Source organism: Cebus imitator, unplaced genomic scaffold, assembly GCF_001604975.1.
Source record: "Cebus imitator isolate Cc_AM_T3 unplaced genomic scaffold, Cebus_imitator-1.0 Scaffold44, whole genome shotgun sequence".
NCBI lineage: Eukaryota > Metazoa > Chordata > Mammalia > Primates > Cebidae > Cebus > Cebus imitator.
In genome coordinates this window covers 5,892,696-5,907,336 of record NW_016107359.1, presented here as the reverse complement: position 1 = coordinate 5,907,336, position 14,641 = coordinate 5,892,696, and the positions used below count along the sequence as shown (strand labels likewise).

The 14,641-nt window shown below is 36.7% G+C and overlaps 1 protein-coding gene across 2 annotated transcripts in view; it reads left to right on the top strand.

Annotated features, from left to right (window-relative positions):
• Positions 1 to 14,641, top strand: part of CDH6 (cadherin 6) — a 154,205-nt gene that overhangs the window by 118,679 nt on the left and 20,885 nt on the right. For both annotated transcript variants that reach the window (XM_017526838.2, XM_037737878.1), the window contains exons 3-7: positions 1,576 to 1,870; positions 5,584 to 5,703; positions 8,013 to 8,180; positions 10,802 to 10,989; positions 13,578 to 13,831. In XM_017526838.2, coding sequence (XP_017382327.1) covers positions 1,576 to 1,870; positions 5,584 to 5,703; positions 8,013 to 8,180; positions 10,802 to 10,989; positions 13,578 to 13,831 — 1,025 coding nt within the window. The remainder of the gene's footprint in view (positions 1 to 1,575; positions 1,871 to 5,583; positions 5,704 to 8,012; positions 8,181 to 10,801; positions 10,990 to 13,577; positions 13,832 to 14,641) is intronic.

The window sequence follows — 14,641 nt, the reverse complement described above, 5'->3', positions numbered from 1 at the left end:
GGCGTCGCTGTTGCCGTTTGTAGCACGGCCCGTACTCTGTTTAGACAGAATTGAAACAAGGTAGAGAGCAGCAGCCTTCCCACTAAGACTGACTTCTCTATATACCATGGATGCTTACAATTCTGGGGGTTTATAAATAGTCCTCCCTAATAAAAAAGACTTTGAAAATTTGCAAATAGGGTTCGATTACCTGAAGACCTACAGACCTAATTTTATATATATATATATACATATATATATATGTATATATATATACACACACATATCCTATCCTATGTGCATATATAATTATATATATATAGAAAATTATATATATATATAGGACAGGATATATAATATATATAGAAAATTACATATATAATATATATAGAAAATTATATATATATATATTATTTTATATCCTGTCCCAATATATATAGATAATGTGTATATATAATTTTCTATATGTATACATAGGATAGGATATATATATATATATATATGTATCCTAATTATAAATGTGTATATATATATATCCTATAGAACTATAGTTAGGTCTAAGTACCATCTAAAGGTATCATCTAACATTTTACTGGGGGGTGAGAAAAAAGGAAGTTAGGAAACATTAGAAACTCAACACTGTAGATATAATCTTTGGGACAGGAAACATGGACTACTTATCCAAGTTAGGATTCTCATCTTCTATTTCCATAGTATCCTCAGAATTCACTTAATTTCACCCTTTACCCAGACCCATATCACTGACAGTTAGTCATCAGAGTCTCTGCTTGATTACTTTTAGGAGCAGGGAAGTCACTACCTCATAAGACAGACTGTTTCAATTTTAGGTTGACTCTAATTATTAGAAGATCCTTTCCTATCTTATACTATAATCTGAATGTGAAATGTTATTGTTTCAAGTGACTTGTAAATTATCTAGTCAGGTGATTTATAAGGTATTGCCCATGGCAGCCCTTAGGATATTTCTCAAATGCTTCGAGATGAATTTCATAAGTAAATAAACATCACATCTTCCCAGAAAAAAATGATTATAATCTCCAAGACTCAAGGGGGTTGCCAAGCTTCCCTAAATTCACCAAGATAACAAATGTAAGGTAGAAACAGTATATACCCAAGTCTCTCTGATTCAAAAATCAAAGTCCTTTTCTCAATAGGATATTGCTTCTCTAATATGTTTGTGTACATACAAGTGAGGGCGAGAGTGTATTAGTGGAATGTGAAAGCTGTAGTGAAAATAGGAAAAGAGTGAAAAGAGTTTCATTCCAGCCGGCCTAATATGTCCTTGGCTACCTCACTATTACTCTTGACTTTTGTTTTCCCCTCTTCAAAATAAAGATTACTAAATTTTCTCCCAAACTCTGATCCAGTTCTGGAAAATGCTCTGGTTATAAGGACACATGTTCATTAATGAAGGAATTTACCACTGAGAGGTTATGTAAATTGTAAAAAGAAAAAAACCTGCAAGCCTTAGAAATAATTGAATAAAAGTTAACATAGCATGCACCAAAAAGACAAAAACAGTTTAGGACCACATGCTTGACTTTTACTTTCTTTAATTTTTTTTTTCTACACTAGTTACATTCAGACCAGGATAGAGGAGATGGATCACTTAAATATATCCTTTCAGGAGATGGAGCAGGAGATCTCTTCATTATTAATGAAAACACAGGCGACATACAGGCCACCAAGAGGCTGGACAGGGAAGAAAAGCCCGTTTACATCCTTCGAGCTCAAGCTATAAACAGAAGGACAGGGAGACCCGTGGAGCCCGAGTCTGAATTCATCATCAAGATCCATGACATCAACGACAATGAGCCGATATTCACCAAGGACGTTTACACAGCCACCGTCCCCGAAATGTCTGATGTCGGTGAGTGAGATGTGACTTCAGCCAAAAACCGGCTCTCCCCTAGTGCATCTGCTGAGTAAGGAATCCCATGAGCTCCAAGTACTGAGCTGAATAAATTCAGATGCTCACTTCTTCACTCCATGTATGTCCTAATACATGGGTGGGGAAAAGGGCGTTTTTCCTTTTCCCTGTTTCCTAATATTACTGTAAGTGCATGTGTTTTCTAGTATTACTATAGTCTCATTTTATTTTTTTTCTTTTTTTAAATTATACTTTTTCTGGGGTACATGTGCAGATGGTGCAGGATTCTTACATAGGTATATGCATGCCATGTGGTTTGCTGCATCCATCCCATCATCAAAAATTAGGTATTTCTCCTAATGTTATCCCGCCCCAATCCCCCACCCCCTGTTAATTCTCCCCTATCTCCCCCACCCCCCAACAGGCCCCGGTGTGTGATGTTCCCCTTCCTGTGTCCATGTGTTCTCATTGTTCAACACCCGCCTATGAGTGAGAACATGCAGTGTTTGGTTTTCGGTTCTTGTATCCATTTGCTGAGAATGATGATTTCCTGCTTCATCCATATCCCTGCAAAGGACATGAACTCATCCGTTTTATGGCTGCATAGTATTCCATGGTGTATATGTGCCGCATTTTCTTTATCCAGTCTATCATTGATGGGCATTGGGTTGGTTCCTTTGCTGTTGTAAGCGCTGCAGCAATAATCATACATGTGCATGTGTCTTTATAGTAGAATGACTTATAATCCTTTGGATATATACCCAGTAATAGGATTGCTGGATCAAATGGTATTTCTATTTCTTATTTTTAAAACCACATCGCCTCTAAAGAGATTCTGAAAAGTGGCAGGGTGGGAGCGGGAGGTCGGAAGAGAGACCATATCCTTTCTCTCCCATCCTGAACGCCCATTCTCATTCTTGGGCTGAAAGACAGCAACCTTCTCCACTTCTCTTAGCCCACGTTGGTGTTAGGGTCCAAGTAACAACCTCCCAGATAGAAAATAAAAGCTTAAATTTACAATCCAGTCTCAAAAGTAGTGATGGTTGCTTTAAGTAACTAATAACTGTATATCTGCAAAAGAGATTCAGAGAACATTTTTTAATCCATAAGCAATAGGAAGGTTATGTCTAGGGAGAGGACCCTTTATTATCTGGTAGAAATGAAGAGACTTTCATGACATACATAGAGTGAATTAATACTTTATACACAATTCCACTACTTATTTTAAATAAGTAGTAGATTTAATTTGTTTAAATTAGGAGAAGTAAGCAGGATTTAAATTAAGAAAAAGAATTCTACTGACATCACTCTTAGTCCCATTGAAGTACTTCATGGGAGACAGTGACAAATTGTAAACTACTTATGTAAAGAATTATTTTTATTTTCACTCTGTCAAATTCAAAAGAGCTGAAATTACATAACTTTATTATGATTCTGTCAGTTAGATATCAGAGACATGGTAGTTCACAGATCCAAGACATAGAAAATAACCAATCCATGGAAATCATTGTAAAACATCTACATTTTTCTTATGAAGAAATTGCTTATCTCATTATGTAAAACCACTTTGTTTTGTTACAAAAATTGCAAGCCTCAGAAAGCAAAGAGAGAGATGATTGGATTTTGTTCTTCTTCTTCTTCACTGGTTATAGCAGCAATGGCATGGCATTCTTTAAAATTTGTTAGGAAAAAAATTTCTCCTTTCCATGGTAAAAGGCAGAAGAATTCATGAAGAATAGTCTCTTCATCAGAGCCATTCAGGGCAACTGTAACCAGATGTGCAGGTATTGCACTGCACAATTCTAAGGAGTGCCATTCATGCCATTCACTTTTGAAGCCATTATAGAATTAAATTTATATTACAAACATTTAGGGGTAGGTGACGGTAATACGTCTTGAGAGTCAGAAAAGCCTTTTTTCAATTTGCACAGTCACAGTTAAGCTGATATTCATCATCCTTAACTGATATGTCATTATTGTGATTATAGAAAGGCATCCTCAAGAAATGACATAAAGGTAGTGGGACAACAGCGTGGGAGCAAAAATGGACTTCGGTATCAAACAGAACTGAATTTGAAACTCTCTCTACTAGAGTCAGCAGTGTAGCCTTGGGCAAATTATTTGATTTCTCTGATCCTCCCGTTCTGTATCTTGAAAAAATAAATAATAAATGTCAACTCCTAAGGGCTATCATGAGGATTAGAAGAGAAAACAGGTGCAGAGCCCCTAGTACAAAATCTAGGAATGAATAGACGTTTAAAATGTCCAGATATCATATTCTAAAAGCCATCAAATTTTGTGTTAATGTTAAATAAGAACTTGAGCGTTTGTTGACTTCGCTCTCGCTCTAAAAATCGTAAGATGTTCTCATTCTCTCCACCCCCCTTGACAAATTGCAAGGGTAGGTACTCTGTTTTGTGCATCAGCAATATACATTCAGGGTAGCCAACCCTAACATGTTACAATATATTTGTTCAATAAGCAAAACTGGCTAGCTCTTACAAAAGCAATGTAGAATTCCTAATATTCCCTAGATGTAACTTCCCTTCCCTTTTCATGGAAAGGGAAACTCCAGCAGTATGCTTACTGGTTATCTGATACAAATAACAAAAAAACAGCCATTAAGTGATCTTAATCAGAGACACTTATCCTTTTGGGAAGTCACAGAGCCCTTTGAAAATCATGTAAAACCTATGGACTGTCTCTTCAGTGAAATAGGCATGTAGGCATACACATGAAAATTTACGTGGAATTGCAGGGGGTTAGGAATACTTTGAAGATTGTTAGGCGACTGTGGTCTCTAAAATAAGAATACTGATCTGAAATGTAATAGCCTTCTTTGTATATACAATTTAGTTATAATAACCTTTTGGAATTACAGATTCCAGATGTTTGTGCTCTGCTGTTTCAATTCATTGATTCTTTATGTAATCCATAACTACAGCCTTTAAGGTTCAAGGTCTTTCAACAGTTTAGAATTGTCATATAGATTTATCATTTAGGATGCTTTTATTGGTAAATAACAGGAAACCCAACCCACACTAGTTTAAACAACAACAAATAAGTATATATTGGTCACGTCACTAAGTCCAAAAGTAAAACGGGCTTTGGACAGGATTTGATCTGAGTTCTAGCTGTTTTTCTGTAATTTTCTATTCTGTTCAACTTTGTCCTCGGGATGGCATTTCAAAGATCACAAAATAGCTGCCTCAAACGTATATCAGCACTTTAGAGTCCAAGAAAAAGAGTATCTATGACAGAATTTCCAGCAAAACCATGAGTGGCCCCTGATTGGACAACACCTAAACTAATTCCTGCGGACAAAGGAAGAAAGATGCTGATTGGACAACACCTAAACTAATTCCTGTGGACAAAGGAAGAAAGATGCTGATGGACTGTCCTGGATAACTTGAAAGAATCACTAAAGCAAGAGTCCAGTCAAATCCTGCCATTGGATAAGGGCTGGAATCAGTTCCACCTGAAGTCATGATCATTCCCATGCTTCTCTATAACCTAATCCTTAAAATATTTATAAATGTTGATTCTATTTCTTTAAAGAATCCAGTTCTTTTTCTCCTAGCATCCTATCAAAGTTCTCCACTCCTCAGCATGATATTTCCATACAAAATTCAGATTGTGTGGTTTTTAAAGTGTGTGTCAAAGATTGATATGAACTCTTGATGTGTTTTCACTTTATGTTTCTGTCATTACAGGTACATTTGTTGTCCAAGTCACCGCAACGGATGCAGATGATCCAACATATGGGAACAGTGCTAAAGTTGTCTACAGTATTCTACAGGGACAGCCCTATTTTTCAGTTGAATCAGAAACAGGTTAGACTTTTTGATCTTTCTTTTTACAATCCGTAATTTTAATTGGCATGCTCAGCTGAGCTAGCATATTTTTTAATAAAAATAATCAGTGTGATTGGATTTTCTTACATTCATCTACTAAATGCTAATGATACATTTATAAACATCTGAATCATTTTAATCAAAAAATCTGACAATGAATCTTTCACCTACCCTCTATATGGAGTAGATTGAGAAAAATTATGCATTGCCCAAAAAAACTTTAACAATAAAATTACATGAACATAGCCTAGAGCGTTATAATTAGACATTATAATCCTAATTCACAATGACCTAATATTTTAAGATATCCTAAAACAAGCCTCTCTTGAATTGGCTTTTATGGAGAAAATAGCAGCTACTATTTGAAATGTCTAGCATGTGTCAGGCAATTACTTCTTGCTTTACAGAGTATATAATTTAGTTCAATTTTTAAAACACTTTAAAAATACAAAAAATCAAAAATGAAAAAAATTTTTTAAACAAAAACAAAAAAATTATGCATTGCCTTAGTTTTCTTCCAGTTTGGGGCAAAGCTAAAAGGTCAACCCCTTTTTGATAGCTATTGGCCTGTTTACAGATATTCCAAATCTTTTTTTTTCTAAATATTTAGTAGGATTGTGTCTCTGTATTCTGCTCTGAAACTAGATGTAGCCATGCGATTTACGATGATGATACAAGTCACTTCTTAGTAAAATTTTCAATCTACCACATTCCTGTCCCTTGCCACAGTGATCACGAAAACCAGTGTTGTGATGTAGTCTATAGCCTGAATGTCTGAGTGGCATGGTGAACAGAGCTACCTCCTTACCTGTCTGGAGCACGAGCAAAAAATAAACTTTACTTGTGTGAAGCCACTAAGATTTTGCATTGTTTGTTGTCACATCATTGTCTAGCCCTCTAACTGATGCAGTCCTAATCAAAGTGAAATGCCATCTGGAATGCTTTTGTCAACATCTCATTTTTCTGTTTTCTGTACTTTCTCCACAAAGTAGCATCCTATCTTATAATGATTTGTTTTTAGCAAATATCATTTTACTGTCTAGTAAATTCTACACTTTTTTATGATAATGAGTCAATTTCCTTTTATACCTTTTTTAAAACATCCATTATTCTCAGTAGAAAGCAAAACCTCTCTAGGTTCCCACATCCACTTGGAAATCTCCGTGTTAAGTGGTGTGATGAACTTGGAGAGAATCCCAAGGAGAAAGAAAATGTTGAGTTGAAAAAACAATGAGGATGAAAAATTAGAATTATTCAACTTAAAGGACAAAAGGCTAAGGTGATCTCCTGTATTTAAATAGAGAAGTACTATTATTTGGAGAACAGAAAGCAGCTGTACTTTCACTGAAGCCAGGACTATAGGAATAAAATTGACCTGTTGTCTGAGTTATTCTTGTTAAAAATTTTAAAAAGCTATTTTTGCTTCATTAGTTGTTAAGCACTAGAATGTGCTTCTCCAGAAGGTTATAAAGCTTTCTCCAGTGAAATTTGAAAGCAAGTTAATTTAAGCATAAATCTTACATAGAAACTGGGCAAACGTTTAGAAGTTCTTTCACTATTTTATAACTACCTAACAAAATTAACCTAACTTAAAAATTTTGATTGCCATTGGGGTCAGTTGAACTAAAGTTCATGTCGGCTTTAGGAATTCTAAAAGGCTGAAAGACCGTGAAACTTAATTCCAAAATTCTCTAGGATCATACAAGATGATCATTATGAGAGAACTGATGTTATATTTTCCAAAGACCGTAGTTTTATAATTTAGAAGATCCTCAGAGCATTCATTATGGTAGGTGTATTTGAGGGATAATTAGCCAATCCATAATGGGAAACTCAGGAGTCAATTCAAGTATGTGGCTTTCCTAAGAATTTCCTCATAATTCACCTAAATGTCTTTTATCAAGCAGCTGTTGTAGTACACCTTTATACCACAAGCCATTTTAGATTTTGCTGTGTCATCTTATAACACTTACTATTTATACATCCATAATGTAATTGTAATATTGAGTGTCTTATAACCCTTAATAGTCTACACTATTGCAGCATCTGACTTGTACTTATTTTTATTCTCTTCGTATTAAGGGCTTTTTTAAATGTATCTATCTCCCCTGTGTGTGGTTGTAATATCCTTGAGGATAAAGACTGCATATAATTATTTTTATATCACCATGACATCTGCACAATGTTTTGCATATCGTGGGTGACAGTTTATGATTGTTTGCATAAATAAATGATTCCATAAAGTATTCTTAATGCATCCTTTTGACTCTTAAATTTCACATCCACAGGTATCATCAAGACAGCTTTGCTCAACATGGATCGAGAAAACAGGGAGCAGTATCAAGTGGTGATTCAAGCCAAGGATATGGGCGGCCAGATGGGAGGCCTATCTGGGACCACTACAGTCAATATCACGCTGACTGATGTCAACGACAACCCTCCCCGATTCCCGCAGAGTAGGCACATTTGATTGAATGAGTTTCTTTGATGCGCTTTTATAAAACTTGAACTTTAAGAATCTTTATTTTCCATTGTCATCAGTATTGTCAAAGTTAGTGGACTTAAGAAGAACTGGCACTTTTATTAAAAAACGAGTTGCCAACATGGCATGCACTCCGGAAATGTGAACATTTACATTCCTCTATTGGTAATTAGCTGAGTGATTTCTGCTGTTGTTTTAAAGGCAACATCATTGTTTCATTTTTCCTTATTAAGAAAACTACCACAGACATAAATCTGCTCATGCAGAACATATGTATACAAGCATGCTGCAATTTGTCAGGAAAAATTTGACTTTATGTTCTGTGAATTTAATCAGGCATGTAATCTCTTTTAAATCCTCACAAAGCTCTGTAAGGGGAGGATTTATCATTTTACTGTTTCTAAAAATATAACTGTGGAAGTAACTAGGTACTTAATCTATTTGTAATAATAAATCGTTTTCTACATTATGGTTAGTTGAGATACCGAAAGTCGTCTCCAAAATCGTTAACTCTCATGATTAGATAAGAAGGAAGAGGAAAAAAAAAACAACATCCATGAATACCAGTGTGGTTTCAGGAGTACGCTAAAAACTCTCACACAGAGCTACCCAACAGGGAGCTGGTTTTAACGTAGCTTTTCTTCCAGGAACAAAATCCCTTTGGGACCATGATCTGCTACAAAAGCTAGCTCAGTTATTAAATAGAAAACCCACTCGTTCTATCATGGCATTTTTAAAAAACTAATCAGTTAATATGGGCTTCCTTTAGAATAGAAATATACATGGATCAACAGGAAGGAGTTTTATTTTCTTTAGTTTTTCAAGTTTTTCATCAGTTAGCTAAATGCAAAAAGATCAGAGTTAATTAAGGAATATCTGATATAACAAATAGAAGAAAGGTTCTGTGAGGCCTGGAATTTTCCTTACAGAGGCCTGAAATGAAAACTATCAGGCCCTATGTAACAAACCTGCACAATCTGCACATGTACCCCAGAACTTAAAGCATCATAAATAAATTTTTTTAAAGTATTCATAATGAAAAGAAAAGAAAACTATCAGGATCACCAATAGTTTGCCCCAAAATCTCCTTTTTAATATGGAGATTCCCTGGGGAAGAATAACATACGGATTCCCTCGCACCTCGGTATCACAGGAATCTGTTACTCACTCTGCTATGCTTAGATAGCCTGTGACTTGTTATTGAGCAATATGCCAAGTCAAGGGAAAGAAGAGGTACAAAGGGGCAGGAGGCCCTAAAAATGGAAGCTGAAAACACTAGAGAAATACTTAACCTGGGGCGCACCAACTCATACCTGTTATCCCAGAGCTTTGGGAGGCCGAAGGAGGAAGATTGCATGAGGCCAAGAGTTCAACACCAGCCGAGGCAACGTAGCGAGACCCTGTGTCTACAAGTAAAAAGAAATTAGACAGGCATGACGGTATGCACCTGTAGTCCCAGCTACACAGAAGGCTGAGGTGGGAGCGTTGCTTGAGCCTGAGCAGCAGGACCACCGCACTCCAGCCTGAGCAGCAGGACGAGACCCTGTCTGGAGAAAAAACAACACACACGCACAAGCACACACACACACACACACACACACACACACAAACTCATAAACTCATTTTGAGTCATGTACTTGAGTCAGAAAAACTTTAAAAAACGTTTTAGCCTGCTTTATTATTTTACCAAGTATGAACTCAATACTTAGATTAGTATTATTGAATGCCTGCACTTTAGTAGTGCCACAGAATGTTTAAATTATTTTCAAATCATTTGTATGAATGGTTGAAAAAATGTCATGGAAAAGGTAGAATAAGCTTTGGTTTTACCATTTGATATTTCTGGTGCTAAGTACATGGTGACCTGGCAGATGCAAACTGAAACTCATATGCAGTCTCTCTCAACTCAGTTTGCAACAGGTGCATATTTTTTTTTAAAAGATGTCTAGGAAACATAAGTTTCAAATTAGTAATACAAATATAAGTATGGGAGAAACCTACACATAAAATAGTATAGTAATAACATTTAAAAGAGTCAAAAGAAAAAAATTAGGAGTTTTACCACGTAACGTATTTACCTATATCTCTAACTCTGCAACTAGGTCCAGCTCCATGTATGAGTAAAAGTATAGCTACTTGGATACAGCCTCCAACTTGCTATAATTTCTTTCCACCTCCGGCTATTATTAGCAATGGTAGAAGGAAAGCTTTTAAAGAATACCTAGTAATTAAAGTTGCAGTTCCGATTAAATTCTTCTCTAATCTTTCTGTTAGATTAACTGAACAAAAAGCTTTGAAGCCTGTGCCTCCTGCAGCTGTTCAGTTGCTCTCACAATCACATCATAAACTTAGGAGCCTGTTTACAGGACAGAAAAAGTGTTCTTCATTTGCAAGGAGACAGGTCAAGAAGAAATATTCTTAACAACCATGAAAGTAAAGACGTAAGGGGAACAGGCCACTGTTAGTTATTTTGAGGAAAGCACAAATCCACTTGATGGTAATGTCTTAAAGAACTGTTGGAGAATGGGTTTTGTTTTTATGATGATAGAGTACAGTTAGTCTGTGTTTGACTTATATCTATCTGGCTATAAATAGGTACATACCAGTTTAAAACTCCTGAATCTTCTCCACCGGGTACACCAATTGGCAGGATCAAAGCCAGCGATGCTGATGTGGGAGAAAATGCTGAAATTGAGTACAGCATCACAGACGGCGAGGGGCTGGATATGTTTGATGTCATCACTGACCAGGAAACCCAGGAAGGGATTATAACTGTCAAAAAGGTAATGCCACTTCTTAAACATCATACAAAGTGAACCCATTTACTTTCCTCCAGTTCCCAACTTACCAGGGGCAATTATATCTTACATAAACATTCCTTTAGATTTTTATTTTACTTATTATTTTCAGAAAAAAATGCTAATTCTGGCCGGGCGTGACGGCTCCTGCCTGTAATCCTAGCACTTTGGGAAGCTGAGGCAGGAGAATCTCTTGAATCCTGGAGTTTGAGACCAACACGGCGAAACCCGTTTCTGTTAAAAATACAAAAATTAGCTGGGTGTGGTGGCGGGTGCCTGTAATCCTGGCTACTCTGGAGACTGAGGCAGGAGGATCACTGGATCCTGGGTGGCAGAGGCAGCAGTGAGCCGAGATCACGCCACTGTACTCCAGCCTAGGTGACAAAGACTCTGTCTCAAAAAAACAGAAAGAAAAAAGAATGCCAATTCTAATGACACTGAGATCTCTTGGGTTGGCTTTCAGGGGTCTAAAATGATATGCATTCATGTTAATTCTATATATCCAATGAATTTTTATTAAGAAACTCCTAAGTAAATAAGTAATATAAATAAATGATATTCATAAAAATACATAAAGTAGGCCAGGCTCAGTGGCTCATGCCTGTAATCCCAGTACTTTGGGAAGCCGAGGTGGGCAGATCATGAGGTCAAGAGATCGAGACCATCCTGGCCAACATAGTGAAACCCCGTCTCTACTAAAAAAAATGTAAAAATTAGCTGGGCGTGGTGGTGCATGTCTGTAGTCCCAGCTACTTGGGAGGCTGAGGCTGGAGAATTGCTTGAACCCAGGAGGCAGAGGTTGCAGTGAGCCAAAATCGTGCCACTGCACTCCAGCCTGGCACCTGGCGACAGAGCAAGACTCTGTCTCAAAAAAAAAAAAAAAAATACGTGAAGTAAATACTTTAAATGAACAGTAAATAAACAAACAGCGCCAAACACTGCTCTGGGTGCTGGAGGTGCACTGGCACATACAACAGATGTTCTCTGCTCTCATGGAACTTCCAGTCTTGGCAGAAAGAGACAAGTAAACAAACAAACAAATGTATAACTACAAATTGTGATGCACGCTGTGAAGGAAAAGAGCACGGCAAGCAGTGATCAAGATGACTCGCCTCACTGAAAGAGGATATATAAAGACCACAAATTTAAATTAAATACCATAAATTTCCTGTGACTGCTTTAGCTACTTTTTGGGACACAACAATAAATCTTTTATGTTCTGATTTCTATTTTTTTCCAAAGCACTGATTCATTATTTTATCCCCTAAATTGCCTAGCACCACAGAGCAGTATACAAAAGTATGGCAAAAATTCAATACCAATACATTGTATGCTTCAAGACCAAAAATAATATTGATTTTCATTAAATTTTTATGATTTCACTTTCATCATGTATGGTGTAATACTTTGTCTCTCCTTTAGCATACTGTTATCTTTTCTAACAAATACAAGCATTGATGGATGTAAATAACGAGATATTTTTTCCTCCCAAGCTTTGGATTACGTGTCTTAATATCTGGAAACACAATAAAACATGTTTAAGTGACACTCAGACTAATGTTTTATACTATAATATAATTAGGAAGCCCATTAGTGTGCATTAACCTTTTTAATTTTCTTGGTGCCTTATCAGATTCGAACTGAAATTTTGCCTAGACGACTAAATCACATTCACTAACGTCTTGATTAATTGTGTTTCTAGTGAGCCTTGTCATATATCATCTAAAACTAAAAGTCAGCAGTAAGCATTTGGGTTCATCATGTCTCCAAAACAAGCTACTTTTCCTAAAGACCCTTGACAACAATGATCATTACTTTCTTTGGCAAATAATTAGCCCAATGCCCTTATCAGGCTACCATTTGGAATATTTCATTACCTCATGCAAAAAAAAAAAAAACTTTATGTTGTCTGAATGATGGCAAAGGATTCACAATGCAAACCTGTGACTCTCAATTCTGACTGCACCATAGAATCACTAGGGAAAGTGTTTAATAATCTAGGTTTTAATTGGTAACCTCAGATATGTTGGTTAATTGGTCCAGGGTGGGGCCAAGACATTGGCCAGTTTTAAATACTCATTAGTAATTAAAGCCAGATGTGAGAACATCTGACATGGAATAACACACTGCGTATTTGCCAACTTGCCTCTGATGGCCCCTCTAGTGAAACACGAGGATTTTTTAAATGGGGACACAGTGGCTTCTACCAGACCCCTGCTTCCAAGTGCCCTTCCTTCCTGGTATGATGCCTTGCACCTCAGTACCCACTTTTAATCAACAGTAGGCATGGTTTCAGCCCATACATTTTTCAGGGCTATGTGGCATCTGAACTCCTTCACAGATTTTATCATCGTTTCCTGCCTAACAGGCTAGATGTAAAAAAATAAATAAATAAATAAAAAATAACATCTTATCTTTTCTGCCTTTGTCCAATATCACACTAATGTGTTTCTCTAAGCAATATGATTGCATTCATTTATCAGTGATTTACACCAAAAATGTTTCATGTCTTGGCTTTCTGCATCTTGGTTCCTTTAAATATGTCACTTCTTCCCCCACTCCCCCACCCCAAGCTCTTGGACTTTGAAAAGAAGAAAGTGTATACCCTTAAAGTGGAAGCCTCCAATCCTCATGTTGAGCCACGATTTCTCTACCTGGGGCCTTTCAAAGATTCAGCCACGGTTAGAATTGTGGTGGAGGATGTAGATGAGCCTCCCGTCTTCAGCAAACTGGCCTACATCTTACAAATAAGAGAAGATGCTCAGATCAACACCACAGTAGGCTCCGTCACAGCCCAAGATCCAGACGCTGTCAGGAATCCTATCAAGTAAGCACGCTTCTGCAACGTGTCTCTTTCATAAGCTTCAGTCAATTTATATTTAAATAAATGCCTGCACTTTAGAAAAGATGAATCCCTTTTTTTCCAATTAGACAATTGTGTTTTCCTGAAAAACTATTCTAAAAGCACCTTTAACTCTCTTTGCTCACTGCATAAATATTATTTTGGCAGAAGTACAGTAGTCCCCTGTTATCCCTGGGGGATTGGTTCCCCAGGCCCAACTCCATATTAAAGTTCATGAATCCTGAAGTTCCTTATATAAAATGGCACAGAGCTGCATATAACCAAATTACATCCTCTCCTATGCTTTATTCATTTCTAGATTACTTAGAGTACCAATTCAATGAAAATACTATGTAAATAGTTATTATCTTGATGTTTTTATTTGTATTATTTTTGATTGTTTCCTTTTTGTTTTTCCCAAACATTTTTGATTTGTAGTTGGTTGAATCCATGGTTGCAGAACCTGTAGATACACAGGGTCAACTATGTAAACCTTAAAAAAACACACATTTGGGAAGGACAGCAAGCTATAAGGAGTTTACTGCTTAAACAGAAATAGTGTAAGGTGATGCAGCTGCATGACCTGGGATTATTTTTCAAGATTTGAGATTTTTTTAAGTTTAAGATTTGTCAAAGCGTGGTATAGAAAAAGTATGATTTTTAGGCCTGGCGCGGTGGCTCAAGCCTGTAATCCCAGCACTTTGGGAGGCCGAGGCAGGTGGATCACGAGGTCGAGAGATCGAGACCATCCTGGTCAGCACGGTGAAACCCCGTCTCTACTAAAAATGCAAAAAA